The sequence below is a fragment of the Schistocerca nitens genome, chromosome 1 (assembly GCF_023898315.1).
Source record: "Schistocerca nitens isolate TAMUIC-IGC-003100 chromosome 1, iqSchNite1.1, whole genome shotgun sequence".
In the NCBI taxonomy this organism is placed as follows: Eukaryota; Metazoa; Arthropoda; class Insecta; order Orthoptera; family Acrididae; genus Schistocerca; species Schistocerca nitens.
In genome coordinates this window covers 500,069,065-500,083,834 of record NC_064614.1, presented here as the reverse complement: position 1 = coordinate 500,083,834, position 14,770 = coordinate 500,069,065, and the positions used below count along the sequence as shown (strand labels likewise).

Here is a 14,770-nt window from a genome sequence, read left to right as displayed (position 1 = left end):
GACAGAACTCCATTGACTTGACATCCAAACAATTAACTGAGCAGCAGGAAGGACTGTAGGAATGCAAGTTGACAACTTTCAAAGGCTCATTGACAGACCTACCAAAAAAATTTTGGCCTTCTACTAGCATCTTATCCATTCATTGGTACAACTTACTACTTGCACAGTTTAAAAGGTTCATAAGATACAAGACAATAAATCACCACACTGACGTGACGTGAAGTGAGGTGTGGCGTGTGGCGAGGTGTGAGGTGAACTGTAAAGTGCTGATGGATGGCAGGGATGCAGCTTAGGGACAGAATAGAGGTGCAGTACCAGCAAGCTTGCGCTGGTGTGTGCAAAGGGAAGGAGTGATATACAATGAAGTTGAGAAGTTGATTGTGGTAGGGGTAGATAGAGCACAGGAAGAAGGAAAAGGAGAGGAGAAAAAGAGTGTGAGTGGAAAATGGAAGAAATGGAAGGGTAGTGGCATAGGTATGGGGGTGGAATGGGGGGGGGGGGGGGATTTGAAGTTGGTGTTGGAACTTGGGATCATGGAGGCCCAGGACTGGAGGGTTGCAGGATGTTTTGTATGGGCAATTCCCATCTATATAATCCACAAAAGATTGCATTTGTAGGGAGAGGTGGGTGGGATGAAACCAAGTGGCACAGCTTTTAAAGTGGTCAAACCTGCTGTGCTCAGCAGTATGTTTTGCCACAGGCTACAGTGAAGTAAAAGAAATGTGCACGAGTTCTCTCCCCCCCCCCCCCCCCCCCCCCCACACACACACACACACAGAGAGAGAGAGAGAGAGAGAGAGAGAGAGAGAGAGAGAGAGAGAGAGAGAGAGAGAGAGAGAGAGTTGCCTCCCATACTTCAACTGCACATGAACGCATATCTCATAGAAGAATAAGAAGAAGAAAAGAAATGATACTTGGCATAGCTGACTTATCATGGATCACTAGTATCCTATATTTACAGTAGGGAAGAAAAGCACTGACTTACCCTATCTTCTTCAACTTCTACTACGCTGTCATCAGCCAACTGAAAATCAAGTCGCCGTCTTTTTGTTACGTTCTGATCAGGAACAGGTGGACTCTCAGTTCTGTCTACAGCCCTTGTCTTTCTGTCATTGTCACACACTACTACTCTAGACGGATCTGTCCTCGATGGCAATCTCTTCAATGAAACAACTGGCGAAGAAGTAGGAGAATTTGGCAGACTGTAGTGTTCTTTGTCTGGAGTACTTGCTGAAGATGAGATAGTTCTATGAGACACTGGACTCTTCAAATTTTCACACTGAAGTAACTCCTTCTTATCAGTGTCCTCCACGATAACTACAGGTGAACTACCTTCACACGTTTCATTTTTATCATTTGAATTTATAGATGCATTTGCCCGCCGCAAAGAAAGCCTTTTTGTTGGAATGGTGGGTGAGCTTGCTTCACTAGCTTGTGAAGGCGTACTTACATTCACTTTTTTTGAAGATTTATCTGAACTATGAGTCATGGATTGATTTAAGTTTTCTTGCAAATACAACTTTTTAGCACTGTTGATTTCCTCTACAATGACTAATGGTGGGGAATCCCTGCGTGACTGCTGGTCTTTCTTGGAGTTATCCTTTACTTCATTATTCAAAATTATGTCATCTGTTTGGGACATGTCATTGTTGCCTTTACCTCCTGGAGAGCTTAGCGATTCATTCGAGTTGTCGTCATCAAGGAATTCCAAATAATCCCTCTCAATTTTATTTTGCCTGCCTCTCAAATTGTACCTCTGATTAGCACGAGTTTCTGTGTTACAGACTGAATCTTTGCGGGTTCTTGGCGGCAAAGTGAAAGTGGGGCCAACAATTGGTTTCCCCCACTCTACACAATTTAGCTTTTTATTTCGGGCCTTTTCAAGCTTCTTTGCGTAACTAATGCTATACTTTCTGAACTCCACTGCGAAAGTATCATAGTCCAGTCCTTGAGCTAATAAATCAAAAGGAAATCTCAAATAGTCTTTTCCCCGTTTTCTTTTAAAACTATCGCGATATGATTCCTTATCAACAAAAAATGGGTTTATATTTCGTTTTTTGTCCCTGAGATGGTCATGCTTTAAGGTAGCAGGTGAACTTTCTTTATTTTCTGGAGAATCCTGTGATTTTCCTTCTTCATTTGTTATGCTTGTTGTTCCTTCCACACTAACATTGGGTACACTCTGATCAGATGTATCAACCATCTCTACACTGTCTGTGGAAGACACACTGCCTGCTTTTGAACTGGCTTGAGATGAAGATTTGTCTTCCTCAATTTGTGAAGCAGGCAGTTCCAATTCATTTGCCTGTTCTTCAGACACCTGTAAACAGAATAATAAAGTTAACTTAATTAAAAACAACCAAGAAGATTTTTCTGTAAAGAACAAGTGTATAATAATTTTTTGCTACAAAGAAAAAAATGGTTGGGCTGAAGCAATGGAATTTATGTATTTCAGATGAAGTAAATTAGTAAATACTTTCTACTGTTAGGAACGTACTGTGTTTGAAATGCACAAAATAAATTCTACATGACTTCGAATTACTGGATATCCATTTTTTATTGATGTTCACTCAACAGACTAAGATAGCACCAGACAGCGTACATAGCTACATAAAATTAATGATAAATTACACACAAAAATATATAAAACTGCAAATATGATTTAAATTATACTGAACCATCTTCCACGCAATCAGATACACCACAAATGGACTTTTATAACACCACCTAAACTAACTTACGCTGACCTTTTCAGTCTCAGGAAACTCTTCTTATATCAGTTGCTGTTTTTACCACCCAGTTCTATGTTCATTCCTCGTAACTACTGGTCAAGTTGTCCTTTTCTCCCTGCCATTTCTCGACTGTTCTATGAGGCACAAACAACGCATGTTTCATAACTGTTACCTCCTTATCTTCAATCCTCAAATCTGTTATCTGGCTTTACCTTTTTGTTTCTGTTTCTATCTGCTCTCTGCTCCTTATTGATACTGCTGTTAAAGTTTTCTTACAAGGCTCCTGCAATGTCCATGTACAAATATCTTATCACAGTTTGAATCTTGGCCAGCAAACTCTATTTTTTGCCATCTCTTGTATTACACTTACTGTGAACTATCAATATAGAAGTCTCAGTTTTCAAAGGGATAATAATGAAAATAAATATGAAAAAAGATTATATATTCTGAGGCAGTGATGCATAAAGTAAAGTACACATATGTAGCTTATTAACTGCAACATCGCATGTTGAGCTTTAGCTCAAGGGTGACATATTCCACAAGATTCTGTATAGCCACGAATACCCAAAATTTTCACTTGCTACCAAAGAATGAAAACAATGACCAAAGCATAAACACAATAAATCCCACAACATCCTATCTTGATAATGACTAACTTTGTATGTATTGGGCATGAAATACAATACTCACATGGCACTTAACATTATCAGCTGCTAAGATTGAAATAAAATCACCACTGATGCATTATCTCATACTGAATAACAACCATGACTAGAAGATAAAAGACAAAGGAAAAGGTTAGGGCATATTAACAATTAATCTGCCAATCCTGTTTCAAAAAGTAACTTTCATAAGATTAATAAGATTATCTATACATCCAACAGACAGTAATTCCTGATCTCAATAAGACAACTACATAATTTTTTCTGGAAATAGGTGCAAAATAATCTTGCATGCTATGTTCCAAAATATGATTACAAAAAAAAGGGGGACCCTTCTGAAAAAAAGGTGATTTGTGTAATATGATGAAGCGTTTACCAAAGAGAGAGACTCCACAAGTTCAAATGCAGTGTATTCATACCAGCAGACAAGGAACTTAAATCAACAAAGAGAGTACTTGAATCTGGACATGGAATAGCTTGGGTTCGATTAACCAATAAGGGCAGACTCAAATATACGGTATGATATTTTTTAGGTCACCAGAATCGCCCTGTAAGTAACTGTATACCTATGAGAAAACTTAAAGTTTACTAATATGTATGAAACTTCCTGCCATATTAAAACTCGAACTCGGGACCTTTGCCTTTTGCAGGCAAATGCTCTACTGACTGAGCTACCCAAGCATGACTCACGACCCATCTTCACAGCTTTATTTCCACCAGTATCTCGTCTCCTACCTTCCAAACTTCACAGAAGCTCTCCTGCGAACCTTGCAAGACTAGCACTCCTTTCTTCCAGGAGTGCTAGTTTTGAAAGGTTTGCAGGAGAGCTTCTATGAAGTACAGGCACAAACAAGATACTGGCAGAAGTAAAACTGTGAGGATGGCTCGTGAGTCATGCTTGGGTAGCTCAGTCGGTAGAACACTTGCCCGCGAAAGTCTCCGTCCGACACACAGTTTTAATCTGATAAGAAGTTTCATATAAGCACACACACCCCTGCAGAGTGAAAATTTCATTCTCTCTACTAGTGTGTATGATTCTCACTCAGATACTGACTTCACCAACTGATTGGAAAGTGGCAACATGACAAAACTAACAGAAAAATTGCTGTACAGGATATCTCTAAAAATTACAAAGAATAGAGAGCTTGTAACCTCACTCATGATGTACATATCTTCAGTTAGTTGGCAAACAAACAGGTCAGACCTTTTTGAAAATGCTTACAGAGACTGTACCATTGACCCTGATGCAGTTGTAAGAAAAATGTTTACAAATATACAAAACACTACAAAAAAGTACAAAACTTTAGACACCCAGTAATTCCAAGAAGGAGGATGTCACCCTTTCTTCAGACACACTAGAATAATATGATTTAAATAACTAAAGTGTAGAGGAACTGTGCAAATGTTGAAGGAAAAAGGAAAAGAATGTAACTGTTAGAATAATTAATGATGACAAGAGTTGCCTCTTGGTATATAAATAATACTGAAAACACTTTTTGAAACATTGTCATCAGCACAGTTGGTAAGAAACAGAAAAATACACATACGAAACTGTTCCATGGAACATATTTGGCTACCAAAAATATAATACATGACACTTTGAGTAACTGTAGCAAAATATACTCACAGGACTTTTCAGGATTAATGAGTCACAACTGATGTCTGTAAAACTTCAGAAAAACGCAGGAGTAGGAATGTGAATGGGAATTATCAGAGGTGCTCAGTTGTAGATGAAGCAAACAATAGGCTCTGAATTATGAGGAAACTGTGGCTTCTCTACAAAATAATAAATGGAAGGAAAAGTACCACTTGCCATGCACTTTATAAGGATTCACAAGGCTAGAAACAGGCCAGATCCTATCAATGTCAGTATAGAAACAGGGATTGGCGATCATGTCATTATAGCAACTATGGTTACAAAAGTTAATAAATCAATTAAAACGACTAGGAGAGTGTTTGTGTTAGAAAGAGCAGATAAGCAGTTGTTAGCACCTCCTTAGACAGTGAACTATCATCACTTAGTTCCAGTATGATGGATGTAGTGAAATTATGGGCAAAATTTAAGCAGACTGTAGATTGTGGTCTGGAGAACTGTGTGTCTACTAAATGGATTAAGGATGGAAAAGATCCATCATGGTTTAATAACGAGATTTGGAAAATGCTGAAGAAGCAGAGGCTGTTGCACTCTCGGTTCAAAAGAGAACACAAATTACAACAAGCAAAGGTTAGTAGAGGTTTGTGTGCCTGTGAAGAGATCAATGAGCAAAGCATACAAGCACTACCACTGTCAAAAGATCTTGCAAAGAACCCAAGAAAATTCTGGTCTTACGTAAAATCACTAAGTGGGTCCACGGCTGCCATAAAGTCATTTGTTGACCAGTCTGTTGTGGCAGTTGAAGGTAGCAAAATGAAAGCTGAAGTTCTAAATTTCACATTCAAGAAGTCGTTCACTCAAAAGAATTGTACAAACAAACCATAGTTTCACCACTGAACGACTCAGCTTATGGACAACACAGTAATAACCATCCATGATGTAGAGAAACAACTGAAGAACTTGAAAACAAGCTCGTCACCAGGTCCAGATGTAATCCCAATTCGGTTTTCCGATGAGTATTCTATGGCACTGACCCTAACTTTGTTTGCATTTATCGCAAATCTCTCGCCCAGTGCAAATTCCCAAGAGACTGGAAAAAACTGCAAATAAGTCCTGCATATAACAAGGGCAAAAGAATGGACTCGCAAAATTACAGACCAGTATCCCTAACAGAACTGATTTCTGATGTCCCCCAAGGTAACGTTACAGGCTTCCTGCTGTTAATTTTGGAGACAATCTGAGCAGTTGTCTTAGGCTGTTTGCAGATGATGCTGTCATTTATTGTCTAGTGAAGTCATCAGAAGATCAAAATGAATTGCAAAATGATTGAGATAAGAGATCTGTATGGCATGACAGTTGACAATTGATCCTAAATAATGAAAAGTGTGAGGTCATCCACACTACTGCTAAAAGGAATCCATTAAACTTCGGTTACACAATAAATCAATCAAATCTAAAGGCCGTAAATTCAACTAAATACCTAGGAATTACAATTATGAACAACTTAAATTGGAAAGAACACGTAGAAAATGTTGTGGCGAAGGTGAACCAAAGACTGCATTTTATTGACAGAACACTTAGAAGATGCAACTGATCTACTAAAGAGACTGCCTACAGTATGTTTGTGCATCGTCTTTTGGAGTACTGCTGTGTGGTGTGCAATCCTTAGCAGATAGGTTAACAGAATACATCAAAAAAGTTCAAAGAAGGGCCGAACATTTTGTATTATTGTGAAATAGCAGAGAGAATGTTGCGGACATGATACAGGATTTTGGGTGGACATCATTAAAACAAAACCACTTATCGTTGTGGCGACATCTTCTCATGAAATTTCAATAACCAACTTTCTCCTCCAAATGAAAGAATATTTTGCTGACTTAAGGTGGACTGCAGAGTATTGATGTAGATGTAGCTACACCTAAAACTACAATACCAAGTAGTATTAATAAGCCATGAATTGGGCTCAGTGATGACACCTTTGACTTAGGTTCTTTAGTAAAGAATATTCTGTAGTGATTATGGAGATGTAGAGGTAGATTTCACTATAAATGCAATCTTGCAATCATACATAACCAGTCTGGAGGCAATCTGCAGTATTATGAACACTGAATAAATTTTCAACTGCCAAGATTGCTACATTGTTTATTCATATAGATTACTGGTTTCGACAGTTCTCTGTTGCCATCTTCTGATTTGTAAAAGATGGGACCGAAAATGCTAGGATACAGTAACTAATGTAATAGCTTACAATTATACCAAGATTTGCAAAACATGGAATAACAACATACCTATATTTACATCATTGTAATCTTATCCTTCAGAACAATAAGTGGTGCTGGTATCATGATCTATACTAGAAGTTGGCATGTCAGTTTTAAAATAACAGCCATTTTCACACATGTTATGGTTCCAATTACAAGTGCTCAAATTCATCACCACCTTACAACTGATGGATCACAGCAGAAAAATTCTTAGTGATATGTAAGTACATCATCTGGCACAGTGGTGGTACAAATCAATATTATCATGTAACATTAGATTAAGGCATGGATCTACTATTCCATATAATTACACACGCTTAATTATTAGCATAACATACAAGCCAACTCAGTATTCTACAGTTTTTTTTAAAAAAAAAAAAAAAAAAAAAAAAAAGGACTGTAAAATGATGTGAAACACTCATAAAACATAATTTATGCATAAACCTTTTCATATCATTATAGGAAATTAAAAGAAAAAAAAACATTTTATACAAATTCTTAAATTTATTTACCAAATTTTTCTTTGTACAAAATCACATACAATAGTACAACCTATAACCAGTCAAAAGCTCTATATGTACATCTATTGGTATCATATGTAGTTTAATTTTAATACATCCAGAAATAGCTCCAATATCTATAGCCACAGATATAGTATTTCAACTAGAATACGTTTAAAGTATATATACCAACAATAGAGATATTTAATGTTTGTGCTTTTGTTATCAACTACAATGTTTACATGAGGTTATCCATAACTCATTCGATGTCTATGTGAAATCTCATCGCCTGACACAATTGAGGACATGATCTAGAATTACCAGCACACACTTACACATGCCTGTGCTAGAAGAAATATGCTAATGTGATATTCACCCTTGATGACTAATGTCAAAAATGTTGTCATGTAATAGAATATGACTAGTATTCAGATCATCGTAATTTTAAAGACATTACTACAACAAATTATTGAGATAAATTTTCATACAGAATTATGTTATATACCCATCTTTTTTCTCTTGATCAAGAGAAAGAAAACTGGCGTTCTACGGATCGGAGTGTGGACTGTCAGATCCCTTAATCGGGCAGGTAGGTTAGAAAATTTAAAAAGGGAAATGGATAGGTTAAAGTTAGATATAGTGGGAATCAGTGAAGTTCGGTGGCAGGAGGAACAAGACTTTTGGTCAGGTGAATACAGGGTTATAAATACAAAATCAAATAGGGGTAACGCAGGAGTAGGTTTAATAATGAATAAAAAAATAGGAGTGCGGGTAAGCTACTACAAACAGCATAGTGAACGCATTATTGTGGCCAAGAAAGACACGAAGCCCATGCCTACTACAGTAGTACAAGTTTATATGCCAACTAGCTCTGCAGATGATGAAGAAATTGATGAAATGTATGATGAGATAAAAGAAATTATTCAGGTAGATGAAAATTTAATAGTCATGGGTGACTGGAATTCGACAGTAGAAAAAGGAAGAGAAGGAAACGTAGTAGGTGAATATGGATTGGGCATAAGAAATGAAAGACGAAGCTGTCTGGTAGAATTTTGCACAGAGCACAACTTAATCATAGCTAACACTTGGTTCAAGAATCATGGAAGAAGGTTGTATACATGGAAGAACCCTGGAGATACTAAAAGGTAGTAACCCTAAATATTTTTCCCCCTGAAACATTTATTTCTCTAACTTCCCCCTAGGCAGCTTAATTCCCCCTAAATTTAGGGGGAAATACCCTAACTTGGCAACACTGACTTTTAGACACAACAATGCTAATCACTTCGCTTGGAACAACTATCGACTACTCCTTGTCCACGATAACTTTAAGATTGTGCTGGTGCTACCAGAAGCGGAGGAAATTGGCACTAGTTGAAAGATATTCATTAGTCTCCGAACGCTGCCAACGATAAGTTCCGTACTTCCTTCTAGATACGAAGCGCGAGCTACGCCTACTGCCGCTCCCGACAGCCACCGCACCAATCTACCAAGTTAACATAGACAAGTAGCAGCCATATATCGAAGGCGTAGGATTTTCAAATAGTAAGGAAAGTATTGAAACTGCTCTGACAATCGGGAGATCGGTCTTCACTGTCGAGCGATCGGGAGGAAGAAGGAAAAGTCGGGAGTCTCCCGAGAAAATCGGGAGAGTTGGCACGTCTGAAGTATAGCACCACTTATTGTACTGAAGGATAAGATTGTGTAATGCTGCAAACACAGCTATGTTAGTCCATGTATTGCAAATCTTGGATATAATTATGTTTGCTGTTATGTTCGTTGCTTTACCCTAGCATTTTTGGTTTACAGTGGAGCAACGCACACAGACTGATACTTCATTAAGGAATCTAGCCATCACTGAAGACAAAAAAGATGCTTTATTTACAAGAAGGGACTCAGTTACTGATGGAACATTTTTAAGAAAAATTGTTACTCCAATTAGAAGGTGGAGTGAGTGTGACATCCAGAAGAGAGAATTCCAGGACTAATGAGGAACAATGGGTGTCAACAGGAAAGTTTTGCTCCCTTGTATTAACACGGTTACTGATCACATTTGAAGAATTTTGGTCATGCAAGGAGTTTAAACACTTTTTACAACTAAGTGTACCGCTGTAACCCAGTCTCTGAACAAAACATTATTAGTCTTTAACAAAACTGAGAAGAACTAGCATGCAAGTACCATAGCGTGTTGTGTCAACAACTATGGGTTGTTGGCTGCCAGTGTGGAAATGTGAGGTCAAACCACTGGATTGCGCAGCAAGTATAGCCGAACTCAGCAGTAAACGGTAACTGTGCAGCAAATGTCGGGGTGTCACAACATGAGGGCATGTCTGGTGTTGTGGCAACATGACTAAGTGCCAGATTTTAGTGAAAAAAATGGATACTGGTGCTATATAACCCAGGCTGTGACTGTTGTCTGCACTACGTCCTTCACAGGATGTTGTGTCACTGCTGTGGCGACCTGTCATCTGTGCCTTCCGCCTCCGTAGTGGGACTTGGTGTCACAGAGCCAGCTGCCGGCTGACTTATGTCTGAGAATAGCAAGTTGTAGCTTGCACACGCAGACTCCACAAGGTGTCACCATGGCCATGTGCGGAGCTGAGGGTGCCATCTCCCAAGTAGATGCCATTGCAATACAACATTATGCACAGTTGACGTGAATGGCTGTGGCCTACCAAAGCTGCTGGTCTCACTAGCTTGAGATGCCTGCTCAGCAGCACCAGGCAGCCAATCAGAAGCTGCTGCTCATTCATCAGCCCCAGCCAGCACGTCAATGATGAGAGGCTTGCCTGCCTCACTACAGCATGTATTAAACAATAAAAGTTCTTTGTAACTTGTTAACAGTTATTGGCGACAGACCCCCTCGTCTCTGTACGCATCCCTCCAACATTATAGAGGGGCATCTAGAGGCCGGATGTTGCTGCAATTGACAGCAGAGGGCCACCATTCCTGCAGTGCATTATCCAAGCCACAGCCCACAGAATTGTTATTAGGGAGAGTAAGACTATTTTTGCTCTTGTTTAGTGATAGTCATGGGGTCAAAGTTCAGAGGATGTAATTATAAGATGGTTACCTTTACAAGACCGGAGGAGCTGGCTGACTTATCATAGTTTACGTGAAATTCTGGAATGAATGGTTGGTGACTGTGTATTGTACTAGAGTAATTTACTTGGGCACTCTGTCCCTGTGCTGAATCAATAGCAGTCAATTACTTTACACATAATCATTTTGGTACAAAATGAAACAGTATAGAGTGTACAGGTGGCACATGATTAGTCAGAAGAAGCAGGCTGATAGAGTACTCTACATCTACCTGTTCTATCTATATTAGTTTTATTATTTCTCTTTGTTTTTCTAAGTTGTGAAAATGGGTAAAGTGAGGCAGAGGCAATGTCAGAACATGAGATGTCACCAATGAGGAGGCTTTGCAATTGTTAGTGGATCAGGTAGCTCAGTTGCAAGTGACTAACAGTGTTGTAAATAATGGGTAAGCAGAGAAAGATCAAGAAATAGAATTGTTGAGATCTCAGGCTCTATTGTGGGGGAGGGGGGGGGGGGGGGGGCAGCTAAACTTGTTTCTCTCTTCTCTGATAGGACAGCTCAGAATGTGGTAGCATCTGTAAATGATCAAGTTTTTGTCCAACTTAGGGGATTAGTCAGATCAGCAGTGCCGGGAAGCTCATACAACAGCGTACTTACCTGAAGATAATGGGCAGGTGGACCACGGAAATATTGTGTCAAGATGACTTCATGATCTGGCAGTAGACCCAAGAAGATTATTATAAGCAAATATTACAGATTGTAAGATTATGTTTGACAGGGGAAGCAAAGCTGTTCAAAGAAGCATTACACAACACAGAGACTTTTCATGAACTGAGCCATGGGTTGGAACAACAGTAGAGGAAGCAGAATAATGTGCTGATTTTTCAGCAGCAGTTGCGTGTTATGTCCAGATGGTATAATGAGGCAGTAGAGAATTTCACAGATGGCATTAGGAAGTTGAATGTTCACACCTATGAACTGTCACAGACTGACAAAGTGAATGAAGTGGTACTGCAGGAGGCTGAGCAACAAGCACTCAAGTGTTTTCCTGAGGTGTTTGGCAGGAAAGAGTGTGCATGGGGGAGCCTGAAGGTCTCCTTGCTGTGGGTAGGTTAGCACTGGGATAGGATGAAATTGGTAGATTGACACGTGTAGGTATCAACGACATGTGTTGGCACCAAATGTGAAGTATTTTAACTGTGAAGAAACAGAACAGAAGCAGTGCTACCAGGCACAACGGAGTGACGGGTTTAACAGGGGTTACCAACAATTTAATGGGAATGATCAAAATGAAGGTTTAGGTCACTGATAAGGATATAGGGGTGGTAACAAAGGTGGTCCACGAGAAAGAAAGGGTCCATTAAACTTAGGAGGGACCCCTCCAGGGCTGCCAACAAGAGTTCCCCGTAAAAATAAATTCAGTAAAAACAAATGCAGAGGCGGAATGTGCCATAATGGTTGTGGCAGATGGTAGGAAATATAAGTTTTGCTGGACACAGGGTTGCTTGTGTTAGAGGCTTCAAGAGAATGGGTAAGCAGCAATGGAATCCACCATTTTATAGCTCACATGGGGTTGGTGATAGTAATATATAACTACTGTGGTCAGTAGTGATGAGTTTTTTTGTTTGAGGCAACCCAGATTATGCAATGTGTGGAAGTGGTGTCTCATGTAAGTGAGGGCTACAGCATGATCCTAGGGCCAGACTTCCCGCAGGACCTGCCATAATTGTCCTTCGACACTGTATAGTGGAACTTAGTGCGAAGATATTTCAACAAGGGGAAACTGTTGTCAATGTTGATCTCTGTGAGGAATTTCTAATGCACAAAACAAATCAGTTAAACCATGAGCAATCACAGTACGGCTTGAACCCTACACTGTGTGCCCAGAGGCACAGTAAAGTTGCTACAGCTGAATGTGTAGCCTGAACTGCCAGTTGATATGGTATGTGTAACTGAACTGCTGGAGGGTAGTGAGGTATTGGATACAGCGTGTTGTTTGGTGAAATGTAGTATTGTACATGCACAAGAGATGGACAAAGACAAAGAAGTACCCATCAATGTGGATAATTTTGGGCTGAAGAAATTGTTAAAGGAAATGTTATTGGCTACACTACAGATTCCAGATGAGGAAGATTGCCACAGAGGGGGTGTTTGCTATGGTGAGGCACAGGACGCTATTAGGACTGCTTTTAGTGAGAAATTTAAGTATTTAGCGAAGACAGAGAGGTCACAGATGGAGGACCTGTTGCTTGAATTTCATGATTTGTTTTTCTGGCAGGAGCATTGCCTGGTATGCAGGTAACACACCACCAGATCCTGGCAGGGCACAACGCACCGGTGTATTGGAGGCTGTACAGAAGATGATGACTCCTGCAATCAGTTTTAGAGGAATTTATAAATCAACATCTATTACGAACGTATTATAAATCAACAGTTGGCTGATGGCATTATAGAAGAAAGTACTAGTCCCTGGGAGCAGGAAGTCAGATTGTGCTGAAGAAGCCTATGAACAGTTCAAAGAAGTATTGGTTTTGTTATGATTACCGTCATTTGAATAGTAAGATTATGACAGATGCCTACCCAACTGCAAACATTACAGAGACAATAGACAATCTAGGGCAAAGCCAGGACTTCTCAACAATGAACTTAAGCAATGGATACCATCACTTAGAAATTTCTCTGGAAGATAGATTGAAAACAGCATTTTCAGCACCTTCAGGGTACTAGTGATATATAAGGATGCCATTTGGGTTGAAGAATGCCTTGGTAACATTCCACCAGTTGCTAGATGGAGTGCTGACAGGACTGAAACAACATCAGTGTCACGTATATCTTGATATAATCACCTATAAAAGGGATACGCAAGGTCATAGACAATGTCTGGGGGAAGGGTTCAAGAGATTACAAGTGGGCCATTTGACTCTCAGCAAGGATAAATGACACTTTGGTCTGGAAGAGGTTAACTATCTGGGCTATATCATTAATAAGAGCAGTTTGGGGACCCATCTGGGGTTAACACAAGCAGTCCGACAGTTTCCCGTGCCACTAACCACCAAGAAATTGCAATCTTTTCTCAGTCTCGCAAACTATTATAGGAAATTCGTGAAGGGATGCGCAGATATTACTGGGTGACTTACAGAGTTGTTTAAGAAGGGGGTTAAGTTCGTACGGTCAGAAGAATGCCAGGAAATATTTGTCAAATCGAGGAGAGTACTGACATCGAGTCTGGTGTTGGTGTTTGCAGATTTTCAGGTGGAGTTCATATTATTATGTGACGCAATGAATCACATGCTCTTGGGTGTGTTATGGGCCACGTCGTTGATGGTCAAGAACATCCTCTTTGACTCTGCTTCAAGACAGCTGAAAGGGGTGGAGAGGAATTATTCTACAATAGAGAGGGAAATGCTTAGCTTGATATAAGGAGTGATGTACTTCCACTGTTACCTTTTCAGAAGGAAGTTCAAGGTAGTGATGAACCATGCTGTTTTGAAGTGGTTACTAGGTTTGAATGGCCCATCCAATAGATTGACAACGAGGTCATCGAAATTCAGTGCAATTTGAAGTAACCCACGCACCAGGGAAGTAACAGAAAATGCAGATGGTCTAAAAATAAAATACCTGTATTGCAGGCACTGAGTCACATCCTTCGGACATGGCAAACAGCACAGAGTACCAACGAAGAATGTAAACAGTATGGCAAGCAACAGCAATTTAGCATGCATGATGAGATATCATGCAGAGATGAGACTGGAACCACAAGTGTTGGTGGCAGCCAAGCTGAAGCTAGAAGTGTTACACGAGATGCGTGATTATATTTTATTGCGCAAAGAGGGATGTGGGCAATGAATTGCAGAGTGGCACAAAAGTGCTGGTGGGAGGGAAGGAAAGATGAAGAAGAAGAAGAAGAAGATGAAGATGATGATCTATAAATCAGGAATTGTGTGGATTGCACACAGTGAACAGATTTGAGTCTGAAGCAGAT

The 14,770-nt window shown here is 39.7% G+C and overlaps 1 protein-coding gene across 3 annotated transcripts in view; it reads right to left on the bottom strand.

Annotated features, from left to right (window-relative positions):
• Positions 1 to 14,770, bottom strand: part of LOC126252839 (uncharacterized) — a 111,486-nt gene that overhangs the window by 42,958 nt on the left and 53,758 nt on the right. For 2 of the 3 annotated variants that reach the window (XM_049953789.1, XM_049953796.1), the window contains one exon: positions 986 to 2,320. In XM_049953789.1, the coding sequence (XP_049809746.1) occupies positions 986 to 2,320 (1,335 nt within the window). Of the gene's footprint in view, positions 1 to 985; positions 2,321 to 2,747; positions 3,086 to 14,770 lie in introns of those variants that run through there. The other variant, XM_049953804.1, reaches the window with a different exon arrangement.